Source organism: Ostrea edulis, chromosome 4, assembly GCF_947568905.1.
Source record: "Ostrea edulis chromosome 4, xbOstEdul1.1, whole genome shotgun sequence".
NCBI lineage: Eukaryota > Metazoa > Mollusca > Bivalvia > Ostreida > Ostreidae > Ostrea > Ostrea edulis.
In genome coordinates, this window is record NC_079167.1 from 92,462,782 (window position 1) to 92,478,410 (window position 15,629).

General features: G+C 33.9%; 2 protein-coding genes across 2 annotated transcripts; one reads left to right on the plus strand and one right to left on the minus strand.

Annotated features, from left to right (window-relative positions):
• Positions 1–6,773: 6,773 nt before the first annotated feature.
• Positions 6,774–7,900, plus strand: LOC130054449 (uncharacterized). Its single transcript, XM_056164345.1, has 4 exons — positions 6,774–6,920; positions 7,051–7,230; positions 7,374–7,521; positions 7,751–7,900. The coding sequence occupies exons 1-4, from the start codon at positions 6,918–6,920 to the stop codon at positions 7,810–7,812; spliced, it is 393 nt and encodes a 130-aa protein (XP_056020320.1). The 5' UTR covers positions 6,774–6,917; the 3' UTR covers positions 7,813–7,900.
• A 5,787-nt stretch (positions 7,901–13,687) lies between these two features.
• On the minus strand, positions 13,688–15,198 carry LOC130054450 (uncharacterized). Its single transcript, XM_056164346.1, has 4 exons — positions 14,677–15,198; positions 14,384–14,560; positions 14,087–14,234; positions 13,688–13,858 (listed from the first exon to the last, which is right to left on the minus strand). The coding sequence occupies exons 1-4, from the start codon at positions 14,677–14,679 to the stop codon at positions 13,797–13,799; spliced, it is 390 nt and encodes a 129-aa protein (XP_056020321.1). The 5' UTR covers positions 14,680–15,198; the 3' UTR covers positions 13,688–13,796.
• Positions 15,199–15,629: the final 431 nt, after the last annotated feature.

Below are 15,629 nucleotides of genomic sequence, written 5' to 3' on the forward strand. Positions count from 1 at the left end.
TTATATTTTACAAAACTAAATAAAAAGTAAGAAATTAATTATATTTTTTATTTATATAATAAATTTAATAATAACTTTTATTTAATTTATTCAATAAATTAGAATTTAAAAAAAAAAAAATTTAAGTAAATTAAAATTAAATAATTAAAATATTTTTTATTTATAATAAATTATATTTTTTATTTATATATTTAATTTATTCAATAAGTAAATTAAAATTTAAAATTTTTGTATAAGTAAATATAAAATTAAATATTGAAAATATATTTTTTAATTTATTTGGATTCTAATAGAAGGTAATAATTAGTAATCGCACGAGTCTCCGTCCTTCGCCCAAATAAATCAAGATACACCGAAATAAATATACCAGAATTATTACATAATTAGTAATATTAGTAACAGGTATTAGTAATAGGGATGTAGGTATGTATATACATGTGCAATAACTAAAATATATACAGAAAAGAATTAGGGTAGGGTCGCCAAAGAAAATTTTGATAATAGAGTGCTACTAGTTATTAGTTATTAATTATAAATTTTGCCATACAACAATTTTGAGATCGTCATTAGGCAAGAATTTTGAGGTCGTCATCAGGTGCTACACCTCATACCCTGTACCATGTTTCTGTAGCTAGATCCAGCTTATAGCACGACATGGCTCCATAATTCTTATTCGATAGTATGTATTATGTGTATAAAACTGAAGATGCATAATGTAATAATTGGTGAGTTAGTAATGTTAAAATTGTATGACAGATAAAATATTAACCATAAGAAGTGGTATACTTAATTACAAAACATATAGATTTAATTAATTAATGAAAATACAGAGTAGATGCAAAATCACAAATCGCATACATCCAACAAGCTTACATATATTAAATATAATAGTATGTAGCAGGCCTGCATACATACAAACTGCGACATTGCATCTAAATGTTTGTCATAAAAAGAGAAGTTTACAAAATACATACGTATAATAACATACCTGAATTTTATGTATATTTGCATATACATGTACTTATAATATACCTGGATTTGATGTATAGCTGCATTTATACTTTAACATACATGTTTATATAAACTAAAACGATAAAAACGCAAAGTTTATATTCCTAATATTAATATGCTACGATATTTATATATGTAATTGTTTACATACTGATAAACATATAGATATACACGATAGAAAACCCGAATTATATGCTTAGTTGTTTATATAAGTATAACACATGTAGTTGTTTATATATTAGTAAGCATATAAAAATTCAACAGTAGAATAATGATGCTTAGTGGTTTCCATACTTATAAACATGCGAAATTGTTTACATATTTGTAAACATGCATATAAACATACGAAATTGTTTACATATTTGTAAACATGCATGATAAAACCTTAGTTATACATATAAGTAAAACTTTTTACTCACCAACCGGAAGGAAACTTACGAATGATATTGGAAGCTATAAATAAAGCATAGGCCTAAATTTGAATCCCTTCACCTGTCTTTTTGACGTCTCCATATGAGTAAAACATTCTCGAGAGGGACGTTAAACAAGATACAATCAATCAATTAATATGAATAATCAAGTATATAAAGGTGAAAATAACGAACAATGGTCAATCTCGAAATTCCTGTTTGGAATACAATATTAAGAGTTGAGCAAACTCTTTCCATATTTATGCAGCAATATTCCATTGTCACCACCATATGGTGTTTATGTTTCTCAACTGATTCGATACGTAAGAGTTTGTTCTGGTATGATCGAACCCAGAAAGAGCCACTTAATTTGTCAGAAACAAAGCCAATCAAACCCAAAAGAGACACTAAGGTTACACCCAGTTCCTGACTACCCTTGAAAACTTATGGTCACTGATTTGTTAACGTGAGACAACAGAGATTTTCTGACAGTCGATGACTATTATAGTCGATGATATGACGTTATAGAGCTCCTTTAAACCAAAAGTACAAATCATTCGCAAACTGAAAAGCTCTTTTGAGAAATACGGTATCCCCACTAAGGTCGTATCTGATAATGGTCCCCAATATTCCTCCCAGGAATTTGCTAAACAGCATGGTGCTGATTTCGTGCATTACACTTCCTCTCCTAGATAACCTCGAACAGTTTGGCAGAAAAGTATTGCCAAAAGAACACTAGAGAAATCTAAATATGACGGTCATGACCCACTGCTAGGTATCTTAGAGCACCATATTACCCCTTTAGATATTGGCTACTCTCCAACAGAACTTTTGCAAGGACGACAACTTCGGTCTGTCTTACCAGTTGTCAATAGTCAATTACTCCTCAGGGCCATTGCTCACGATGAGGTCAAGGTAATGTTACAACAATGTCCTATGCAACAAAAGAATTACTTCGACAAAGAATCTAAACCCCTTGCCCATATTGATGTAGGATATAATGTTAGATTCCAACAAGATGATAAAATCTGGACGACTGCTACTGTACTTAAGAAAGTAGATGACAATTCATAGGTCTACATTTTTAATGTCCCAAATGGTGGTATCTACCGCAGGAAAAGGCGTAATCTCCTAGAGACTGGGGGCCTCCGTGACCGAGCATCGCGCTCAAAATCATACGGTCTCTCACCTCTGTTGGCGCGGGTTCGAATCCTGCTCGCGCCGGTCAGTGAGAACGTTTCCCAGTTTACTTTCGGAAGGTCGGTGGTCTCTTCCCAGTTATATTGTATCTGGGATCTCTCTTCCACCAAAAAAAAAAACTGGGCGCCACCAGATAACTGAAAAATTGTTGAGTGTGGCGGAAAACATCAATCAATCAATCCTAGAGATTGCAGTCTTCTGACACATGTAATGTTATTTACCCAACTTGTTCTGATTTTGAGCCAGTCGAATCCTAAATCATCATCAGAACCGTACAACTTTCCCCAGCTGAAATTGAGCAAGAGCGAATGCCTTCATTTGAAACTGAAAACACTGTAAAAAAAAAAAAAAAAAAAAAAAAAAAAAACTATTATACACAACTAGATCTGGCAGAGCCTGTGTAAAACAAAAACACCATCAAAGTCAATGCAATATGTTGTATATTCTGATTTTATCCCAATTGATTTTGCATCAATTCATTTGACATCCAAAACTTTGTAATTGATTCGTCAACCCTTTCTACTCACAGGGGCTCGGTTGTCAGATATTGAAGTTTTGTATTATTTGTTCCCAAATGATAAATTGAAGTTTTGCATGATTTGTGTCCGATAATAGATTATATAAATACAATCCACCACCAAAATCCGCTTTTTTCGAGGTTTTAAAAAAAGTGTATCATGTATACATTAAAAAAAGTAAAGGGACGACACTCGCCATCTTGGATTTCTGGAGGGCCCTCGATTCACGGCTTGTTTTTAACAATTTCTACTCTCTGCCTACCGGTTTCTGGCGAGATCTATGTTGGAAAAAGATCCAACGACTTCTCCCTATCGTCTGCTTATGCCTACATGCCGTATTAAAGATCCAGTGACCCGAAACATCCTCGATACCTGCCCCTACTTATCGAAAGCAGCGGAAGTTTGAATCGAGTGACACGACGCCTACCGGAGCTCTCCATATAATCACTGGGGTGTTCCGAATGTATACGATAAATCTAGAGAAGTCTAAGTTGAAATAAGCACTGAATTTAAATTCAATTGAGCAAACGAATGTTTTCCACGGAAGAACAAAGAATTCAGACAATGTCGTAGCATAGTAAGCTGTAAATAGTAAAATATGTAATTTTCGGGAGATATTTTATATACCAATAGCTGAATGATTCTCATTAGATTAACTTATGCACAAAGTACCACAGGGGCACATGATCAAAAGAACACCTGTTTATCCACATATTGCGATATAAATATCAAATTGAAGGCCGATATACCATACAAGTATTGTAAGTGTATTGTCGTTAACTCATCAGTGTTCGTTCGATTACACAAACACAAGTTGCAGGCCCATAGAAGGCGTGGGGGGTCATGCAAACCTCCCCCTTCCCCCATTTCAACTTATCTTGACCAATTATATGTAAATCCACTTTTTTCCTATCATTAAGGGGAATTGATTAAGAGTAATCTCGCCACCCCACCCCACCCCCTTATGGGGTGTCTTTCCCCTGCTTTAACCTTTAAAGAAGAGAAATAAAAATCCCTCTCCCCCATTTAGAATCATTCTATGGGTCCGATATGCAAAACTGTACACTGTGTGCATTGTTTATTTTCAAAGTTTTAAAGAATGTTACAATTCAACTTAAATACGACATGCAAGAACTTTATTCAAAATAACAAAACAAAATTCTATCATAGTTTAGGCTTCTCCAAAATATCAGTAAATGTGAAAATGGAAACATCCCATTGTCAGCAGCTTGGCCGTTTACCAATAAATTGTGACCATTTTAAAGCAAAGTCAACACTTTTTAAAGGTCTGCTGTTTTTGCGGTGTTGATTTCTCTGGACTTACCGTATGCATTCGGAACACCCCAGTGATTATATGGAGAGCTCCGGTAGGCGTCGTGTCACTCGATGCAAACTTCCGTTGCTTTCGATAAGTAGGGGCAGGTATCGAGGATGTTTCGGGTCACTGGATCTTTAATACGGCGTGTAAACATAAGCAGACGATAGGGAGAAGTCGTTGGATCTTTTTCCAACATAGATCTCGCCAGAAACCGGTAGGCAGAGAGTAGAAATTGTTAAAAACAAGCCATGAATCGAGGACCCCCCAGAAATCCAAGATGGCGAGCGTCGTCCCTTTACTTTTTTTAATGTACACATGATACACCTTTATTAAAACCTCGAAAAAAGCGGATTTTGGTGGTGGATTTTATTTATATAATCTATTATTCGGACACAAATCATGCAAAACTTCAATTTATCATTTGGGAACAAATAATACAAAACTTCAATATCTGACAACCCCGCCCTGTGTTTCTACTGTATTATGATTGTGTGTTTTACATTTCTGTACTGATTGACTTTGATAAAAAGGGTGATGTAATATTATGATCATTTAAGAACATGTCCATGTACGTATTAGATATTATGTTGAAGTAGAATTCAAAGTACTAATTGTCAAGTTATGTGAAATAAAAGTTGGAAAAAAACGTGTGCCTTTGTACTTCCTGAAATTAGAGTCCTTTGTTGCAGAGTTACAATGATGTCAATTTATCTGATCCCACCTCTGGTATATCCAGGGATACATGTTTGCTTAACTCTCTATTTTGCATTGCTTATAGGAGTTATGAGATTGATCACTGTTCGTTATCTTCACCTTTCATCTTTTAGAAGTGCAAATTTGAATAGCTGCTTTGGCATACTTGTAACTTTCCGAATATGACAAAATTGTTTGAAGATCAGTCCCCTCAAAGAAAAAAACCGGTTGTAATCAACATCCGGGTAATCGTAATAAAAGGTAATGTTTCTTTTTCTTTCTTTTCAACAACTTAACGACGAGAAATAAGTTTCCACATGTGCAGATTTTCATATGGCTTTAATGAAAGGTGAAGATAACGAACAGTGATCAATCTCATAACTCCTATAAGCAATACAATATAGATAGTAGGGCAAACACGGACCCCTGGGTACACAGGAGGTGGGATCAGGTGCCTAGGAGGAGTAAGCATCCCCTGTCGACCGGTCACATCCACCGCCAGCCCTATATCCTGATCAGGTAAATGGAGTTATCCGCAGTCAAAATCAATGTACAGAGAACGGTCTAACAATCGGTATGAAACACCTCATAAAGCATTTGACCCAAGGATAGGTTGTATGGGAAAACTAGAGTGTTATAACGACCATAGAATTTGCGAATGTGTAACACGGTCAGTTGTCAGTGTATGAATCTATGCACGGCTCGTGGAAAGGTGTGCATGATATGCTTCGAAATCTTCAGATTAAAAAATCACCTTTCATTCAAATTATGATTGCTTTTTTGTGTGTACAAAATGTAGAGTAATAAAGACGTGATGAAAGTATTTTGTCCCGTTGTTTATCGGCCTATATGAATAGTTGTAAAAGTTCATCAATGTTTTATTCATGATTGTATTATATAATTCAACACTCCCCCTAGACATGCAGTAGGCATATATTAACCACGTGTTATCTAATAAATCCAACATCCCAACATCTGTGTCAAACATGGCAGTTGAAAGAACGTAAAATGTACCAATAACGGATGTAACAACTTTCACAATATCACGTCTTACTAATTCATATCACCAAATAAACATTGTACAATGTCAGACATACATGCACAAAATCAAGTATGTCATCGATTCCGATTTTTGCCTCTATAACCCTTATGCACTTCATCATGCAGCAAAGAATTAAACTAGAACGTGGGTGGATTAGGGGGCGTTTTCTATAAACAAAATATCTATGATATATAAGTTTGACATTTTTTCTCTCGATGGATTGGATTACCAATATGTATAACGTTATAAATATTTTCTTTTAAATTAATTCAGGCTTTTTTCTTCATAAACAATGTATAAAACTACTTTTAAAGTATATGATGATCGTTTTAATAAGACCACATGATCATACCATATGGATATGAAATGAATTTTCATATGATAAAAGTTATTTCTGTGAATGATCTAAAATAAACGATCAAAGCAGGTTGCAAAAATTTAGAGAGAAAAATTTGTTGACCGTTCGCATGTATGTATAGAAATAATGGCATCGAAAATCAAAAGTCTGTACATGACGTCAATTGGTTTAACTTTAAGCCTTTGTTTTATGCAAAAAGGTAGGAATTTTTAACATCTGCAAGGAGGCGTGGCTACAGAATTGGAAAGTACTAATTGGAGCTGTTTCCAGAAAACTGACGAGGATAACAGATCAGAGGATATAAAATAAGGGAAATACCTCGTTCTGTCCAGTTCTTTGTTTTAGATAGATAATTTCCACTCTCATCATGGTAAGTACTAGTCATGCAACACAGTATAAATCATATTTACAAAAATTGTTATTACTTTGTTTACCTCTTAATAGAATTCATATTTATCCATTTATTTACTAACAATAATATTAATTAATTTCATGTTTAGTTCCGATACCTTTTGGTTTTCTCGTTGGTCATTATATTGATTACGGAGGACGTATGCGCTTGGAGAAGAATTAAAACAGTCTTGGATAAGGTTGACAAAGGGGTCCGTAGGGTCGGCAGATTCATAGATTCTGCTAAAACTATCTTGTCTATCTTTAATGGGAAAAGGTCCACAGATGATGTAAGATTTTTAGATTATTCTCTTTGAAGATCTTGATTGATGTTTTTGATTGGTATTTCGTTAAATATTCCATTTCTGAGAGAAATATTTCATCGAATTCAATATTTCATACTTTAATTCTTTATATAATCTATATTTCGCAGGACGTGCTCAAATTAGACATCTGTCAATTTTCATCTTTTGATCTGGACAACGATAACAGCATTAGTGACTCGGAAATAAATGTCCTTATTGAAATGACTGGGATGGTGGATCTTGATGAATTCTTTGAACAACTTGATATAAACAAAGGTAGAGTACATTTTGTTATTGGACTTTTCTACGGCCGTTAATCTTTTTCATCCTCTCTAGATTGGATCATTGCCTACAGTCCGTTCATTACGATGATACACAATTCATTCTTCACACTGTTCCGTTAGTACAGTTAATTGACGCACTAATCTATAAAACCATTGTATTGGGAGGGATCTTCATCTGTAGCCTTATTTGAAATGATAGTCTTTAAAAAATCTACTTTCAGATGACAAAGTCACAATTGAGGAACACACCAATTCCAGACTTATCAAGAAGGCATGTTCATGATGTTAAAAGTTTCCATCCAGTTTAATTTTTTTCACATTCAAATTTTTAATGCAACTGATAGACTAAATTAAATTCCTTTTTCATTCTTGTTATTGTGAATTACAATGTAGTATATATAGTTTACCAAAAAGGTTAGCATCTACGAAACGAGATCTAAAAGCAATGAAAAATGGGAGATCCAACTTGCGATTATTTCCCGACTCCCTGTCTTCATGAATTAAGTCGAATACATGTACATGTACATGTACATATATCAATGGATATCCTTTAATTTTAATAATTTCTACTACATGTACTTCCTATTCAACATCACACAAAAGGAAGTGACAATTCCGTCGCCAAGCGCTCGGAGATAACCTTAAAAACGGATGTCCCGTGTCACAGTAGGTGTGACACTGCTCGATGGTCGTAAGCGCCGAACACAGCCCTAAATGTGAAGCCCTTCACCCGTCGTGGTGACGTCTCCATATAGGTGAAAAATTATCGAGAGGGATGTTAAACAAAATTAAGAGTTGGGCAAACACTTTCAAAATTTATATTATTTTGATATAGATATCTGGCAGTCGATGACTATTTCAGTCGATGACTATTACAGTCGATGACTATTACAGTCGATGACTATTACAGTCGATGACTATTTCAGTCGATGACTATTACAGTCGATGATATGACGTTATACAGCTCCTTTAAACCAAAACTACAAATCGTTCGCAAACTGAAAAGCTCCTTTGCGAAATTCAGTATCCCCACTAAGGTCGTGTTTGATAATCGTCTCTAATATTCCTCCCAGGAATTTGCTAAACATCATAATGATGATTTTGTTCATTACACTTCCTCTCCTAGACATCCTCAAATAGTTTAGCAGAAAAGTATTGCCAAGCGACAAGAATTGAGATTGATCACTGTTCGTTATCTTCACCTTTCATGGATATGATCAAGCATAAAGAAGATACAAGCAAAAGATGCATTTCTTCCGTTACTACCGAATTTTCTGTGGTTATCCATTTTTGTGGTTTGGAAAAATCCACAATCGTAATAGATAGATATAGATAGAGATACGTGTTGATAGATAGATAGATAGATAGATAGATAAATAGATAGTAGATAGATAAATAGATAGATAGATAGATAGATAAATGTTGTAGATAGATAGATAGATTGATGAATGCTGTAGATAGATAGATTGATTGATTGATGAATGCCGTAGATATATAGATAGATAGATACATTGATTGATGAATGCTGTAAATAGATAGATAAATACGTATAGATATATAAACATAATGCAACTGTAGAAATTGGAAACGTACTGACTAATTTTGAAAGCTAAAAAGAAGGAAACTTTCTCAATCAGTTGAAGAGAATCATTTCACCTGAATTTTTTTTAACAAGCCCTCTGAACTTTCCATTAAGAAATGTAATCTACACTAAATTACGATACAAGTGTGACCCCCTACTGTTCTGAAGACACTTCTCATTTCTTCTTTACATGCAAAAATATTGCAATACTAGAAACATTTTTATCAACTATTCAGTTTGCATGGATCAAACATTGATACGCATATTCTGTGAAGGGGTACATATCCTATTTGTTACGAAGCTAACTGTCTGTGTAGGGGTACAGATCCTATTTCTTACGAAGCTAACTGTCTGTGTAGTTTGTTAAAATCCTCGTTTAAGGTCATTGATATTTACAATATTAGACACCACAAGTGTTAACCTTTTCTTCGTATTTCCTAGATTATCTTCATGTCAATTTTAACATTGCATCTACTTTAATAGGAGAAACTCTAAGTATCTAGAACTTGTTTCTCATCCCTGTTTGAGTAATCATACATGAAAGGTGAAGAAAACGAACAGTGAGCAATCCCACTACTCATATTAACAATACAAAATAGATAGTTGGGCAAACACCGACCCCTGGATACACCAGAGGTGGGGTCAGGTGTCTAGGAGGAGTAAACAACCCCTGTCGACCGGTCACATCCGCCGCCAGCCCTATATCCTGATCAGGTAAACGGAGTTATCCGTAGTCAAAATCAGTGTGCCAAGAACGGCCTAACAATCGGTATGAAACACGTCAAACAGTATTTGACCCAATGGTAGGTTTTCTGACGAACTAGACCGTTATAACAACCATAGAATTTGTGATTTACTGACTTTAAACGAGAGTGTTAAAACCCCTGTACCATCAAATTGTTTGTCAGTAGCTTGTCTCGATTTACAAACTGACCATACGCAGAACAAGCTCTTGCGTGTCGAATCAGTTGAGGGATATAAACACCATATGTAGGTGATAATGGAATATTGCTACATAAATATGGGAAGTTGACGATGGAAAACCTGAAATCATCCTGTTTGTCATAAAGTTGAGTTGTTAGTTTGCCGTTAATATCTACTTTCATTAAAATATATAAGTATGAAGCAGAAGTGGACGGCTCTGTGGTGTCTTTTATTTCGAGTTCACATGTATATATCGAATCGAGATATGAATGAAAGTTATTAATGGTAATAAATAAAGCGTCGTCGATATATCTAAATGTCGAATTGAAAGCCGCTGCAAAAGATTGTTTCTTCTTACGTGGAAGTTTTTGAATAAATTCTGCTACACATGAATAAAAAAACCCAGGTCAGCTAGCAAAGGAGCACAATTCGTACCCGTGGGAATTCCAACAGACCGTTGGAAGACCTGATAACCACAGACTACGAAGATATTGTCAATGAGGAACTCCAGCATATTTGTGATTTCAACTTCAGAGTACTTGTGCGTGGAATCAGAGTGGTGTTTAACAAAGTAAGTTTTTGGATATCTGATCACTCTATATGAATATTTCCGTTTTCCACTTTTTTTTAAAGAAGCAACTGTCTATGTCAAAACATCTATTCTCTAATTTATCTTTTGAAAGGGCAGTTAGAGTATAAGTACGATATATAAGTTCATTTGAAATACAGTTGTAATAATGAGCCTTAAAAGCAAAGTCAATGTTGTTACAAGCTTTGTCAGCTGGAACCAAAACACATTCCTCATGCAATCTATCTGATTCTTTTATCACTTCTGGTTTACTAAACACAGATGGATAGATGGTACGTACTTTTGTTTTGATAAGTCTAATGCGGGATTTTGATATTCCTCTTACACTTTTAATCCATTCTCACAATGTATCAAGTTCTTTTTTCATATTTAGCCCATTGCCTTCCATAATGTTCTTTCTCTTTATCATTCGTAATTAATGTAGCGCACTATTTTTATAGAGTAGCATATTGAATAGTGGTTGATCCATCCATTGTATTTAAATGTACGGATTCTGTGGTCATTTTGAACATCAATCAATGTAAAAGTTGTTAATTCTAATTAAAACAATATAAATACAAGCGTTGGATGATTACGTAATAATCACAATGAGGCGGACATGCACATTTTTATAACATAAGTGTGTTTTGTCTCATTATCCAGCGTTTCCGTCACATCCCAAATAACACTCTCTGTCTTTATACTTACCTCATGCAATTTATACCAGAATATAGAATATTATTTTGTTTCCGAAATATATTTACATGTAGTTGCGATATTATCACATCCTTTAGAAATGCAAATTTGAATATCTGCTTTGGCATACTCATAACTTTCGGAACATGATGAAATTGTTTTTGAAATAGTACCTTCTAATAAAAAGACAATCTGATTAAAATTAAATCTTTGATCCGCTCCGGTAATGATTAAAAACTTTGTGTAGCGACCTACTTGTGACATTGTATCGCGACATACTTATGACATTGTGTAGCGACATACTTATGACAATGTGTAGCGACATACTTGTGACATTAGCGGAGTGGATCAAAGATCGATCTAATTTTAATCAGATTGACAAAAAGAAAAAAGGGGGAAAATAACATCCGAGGAATCGTAATAAAAACTAATGTTTATTTTATTTCTTTTAAACAACTTAACGACGAAAAACAACAGTTTCCACATGATGCAGTTTTTTAAAATGGTTTTAATGTGAAATATAGTCAGCTGTCAGTGACGGCATGTATACACGGTTAGAGGGAAGGTATACATGCCATGCATTAGAATACAATCCAGATTTTCTATGAACCAATAGAGAAAATCTTTTATAAATGAACTAATATATGTACAGATTCTATTTTTAAAGGATAATTATTCAATCCTTGAAAGCTTATCCCGTATCCTGTTTAAGTCATTCTAATGCAGAGAATGAAATCATTTAAAGTGTTTACCTAATATATGCAAATAATTTAGAAATCTAATATTTCAGAGACGTGCTGATTGTCCATAGAAGACAATCTCAAGTCTTAATAAATGGACATAAAAATCCGAAAATATCCGCCCTGAAGATCATGCTGCATAAAATTTTCTTTGTTTATACTGCATATGAAGATCATTCGTTCCAGAGCGTTGAATATTAGATATTCCAAACCTAAAATGCTCGGTAAAAATATATTAATATTGATGGCAAGTGCTTCTATCTTGAAAAGTGAAGATAACAAACAGTGATCAATCTCACAACTCCTTATAAGCAATACAAAATAGATAGTTGGGCAAACACAGATCCCTGGATATACCAGAGGTGGGATCAGGTTCCTAGGAGGAGTAAGCATCCTCTGTTGATCGGTCACACCTGCCGTATGTTCTCTACCTTGATCAGGAAAACGAAGTAGTCACGAGGTTGAAATCTGAACCACATTCTTTTTATCTCCTTGCGTTTTAAAAGTACTGTTTAGTCCTTTAGTTTTTAAAAAAAAAACTTAAAATAAGCTATAAACGTACAAACAGTTCAGTTGAACACATATTTACTATCTTTCACAAGTTTCATTACGACCAATGGTGTCACCACTGTTGTCATACTTATAACATGCAACTCTTATGTTACCGGTATCCCGTACTTGTTGTTCAACAAGTCGTAACATGATGATAATAATAATGATATCCTTTATTTATACCGGATTGTACAGCTAATTGTACGGTTCTGTCTTTAACATACATACATATCGAGAACACCCATCATAAAACATGAAAATGTCACAGTTACATCAGATAAAAACTACTTAAAAAGAGACCACATACACTGTTCAAGCATTATACGCTGATTTAAAAGATGTTGAAGTTACAACTACCACTGAATTGCCGTTGTTTTCTTCGTTGTGATTGGCTCGATTGGTATCATGATGTCAACGTCATCATTTAGGGTAGTAACCTAATCTCAACATAATTGTTATTTCAGAATTGTTATGCCACGCTAATTTTGATTTCTCTCTATTCATTTAAAAAAGTTTTGAAAAGCAAGATGATGTTGGAAATTATATTTTGAGGACTGTAACGATCAAGAGGGATACTGTTCTACGTGGTACTCAGCGATAAATTTATATATATATATATATCATTTGATCTTTGCCGACTCCGTTTATTTGATTACGTTAACTCCACATTTTGTCACCTAGTTTGTATACATATGTAGGATTTGATCTGGTAAAAGAATGAATGTTTATGAGATTTTAATACAAAGCCTTTTGATGATTTTTAATCGTATACGAGATGGAAGTGTGTGTTTATTAGTGTAAGTGTTTTAGTCAGAATAGCACAGAAGTGAATGAAGAAAGTTATCATTTACAACTTTGTTGCAGTGCCACGTTTTACAAATGAACGACTAAGATTACAATCTTCATATTTAGAGGTAAATACGGTAATCAACTTCCTTTTGTAGGAATTAGTAAAAATTAATGAGAGTTCAAAATAACTCATGAAGACAGGAAGTCGGAACTGATCCCAAGTAGGAAACGACCACCCCATTTTGTATTTCGTTTATAATGCCAACCTTTTTGATAGGCTATCGATATTAATCTACAATAACAAGAATGAAATAAAACGAATTTAGTTTATTCAAGGTTTAAGCTTAAACTGTCTATCAGATGCATTAAAGTAGTGAATATGAACAAGATTTATGCACGCATTGAAACGATTCACATCATGAACATGCCTCCTTGATAAGTCTGGAATTGGTGTGCTCCTCAATTGTGACTTTGTCATCTGAAAGCAGATTTTTTAAAGACACGATTATTTCAAGTACGTCTGCAGACTACAGAGAAATACCTTGGTATTATAGATTAGTGTGTCAATCAACTCTACGAACGGAACAGTGTGAAGAATGAAATGTGTATCATCGTAATGAACGGACTGTAGGCAATGACCCAATTTAGAGAAGACGAAAAAGATTAATGGCCGTAGAAATGTCCAATTACAAAAGAGGTACTCTACCTTTGTTTATATCAAGTTGTTCAAAGAATTCATCAAGATCATCCATCCCAGTCATTTCAATAAGGACATTTATTTCCGAGTCACTAATGTTGTTGTCGTTGTCCAGATCAAAAGATGAAAATTGACAGATGTCCAATTTGAGCACGTCCTGTAAAAAAAAAAAAAAGAATATGTAAATAATTAAAGTTAAAAGATATTAAATTCGAAACATTTCTCTCAGAAATGGAATATATAGCGAGATATTATATAATAAAAGTATTGATCAAGATCTTCAAAGAGGATACTCTAAAATCTTACATCATCTGTGGACCTTTTCCCTAAAACTGCCGCAGCAGTTCTGACAGTAGCTACAACTCTTGCCACCTTAGCGACTTTCTCTTTAGCTTTTCTTATGAATCTTCTAAATCTTCTCCAAGCACATACATCCTCCGTAATCAATAAAAAGACCAACGAGAAAACCAGAAGGTATCGGAACTAAAAATGAAAACAATAAATAAACAAATAAATAATGAATTCTATTAAGACGTAATGAAAATAATAACATTTTGTGTAAAATATGCTTTATACTGTGTTTCATTACTAGTACTTACCATGATGAGAGTGGAAATTACCTATCTACATGTAAAACAACGAACTGGACCGAACGAGATTTCGCCCTTATTTTATACCCTGTGATCGGTTATCCCCGTTAGTTTTCTGGAAACAGCTCCATTCAGTACTTTCCAATTCTGTTGCCACGCCTCCTTACAGAGGTTAAAAATTCCTGGCTTTCTTTCGTATAAAACAAAAACTAGAATTTTAAACAAACGACGTCAATGTGCAGACTTTTGATTTACGATGTCATTATTTTTATATATACACGCGAACGGTCAACAAATTTTCTCTCTAAATTTTCGCTTCCTGGTTTGATTGTTTGGTTTGGGTTTTTTTCCAGATAAATAACAGAAATTATTTTTATCATATCAAAAGAACAATTATTTCATATCCATGTGGTTTTATCATGTGGTGTTATTAAAACAATTGTCATATATTTTAAAAGTCGTTTCATGCATTTTATTTATGAAGAACATTTGATCAGGCCTGAATGAATTTCAAAGAAAACATTTATAACGTTACACATATCGATGATCCAATCCATGGAAAAAGAAAAGTCAAAATTATATATCACAGAAATTCTGTTCATCAAAAGCGCCCCCTATCCCACCTACGTGTACGTGTTCGTTGAATTCTTTGTTACATGAAGAAGCGCACAATGGTTTTAGAGACAAACATCGGAATTTATGACATCGTACATTGTTTACCTGATTTGTGCATTTATGTCATTGCCCATTGTTTATCTGATGGTGAGTAAATTTGGTGATCTGAATTAAAAAATGGTTACATTTGTTAGGGCACTAAAATGGGGATTTGTTATTGGTACATTTTACGTTCGTTCAACTGCCATATTTGACGCAGAATTTGAAGCTATTAGATAACATGTGGTTAATAGATGTCTACTGTATGTCTAGACGGAGTATTCAATTATATAATACAATCATGAATA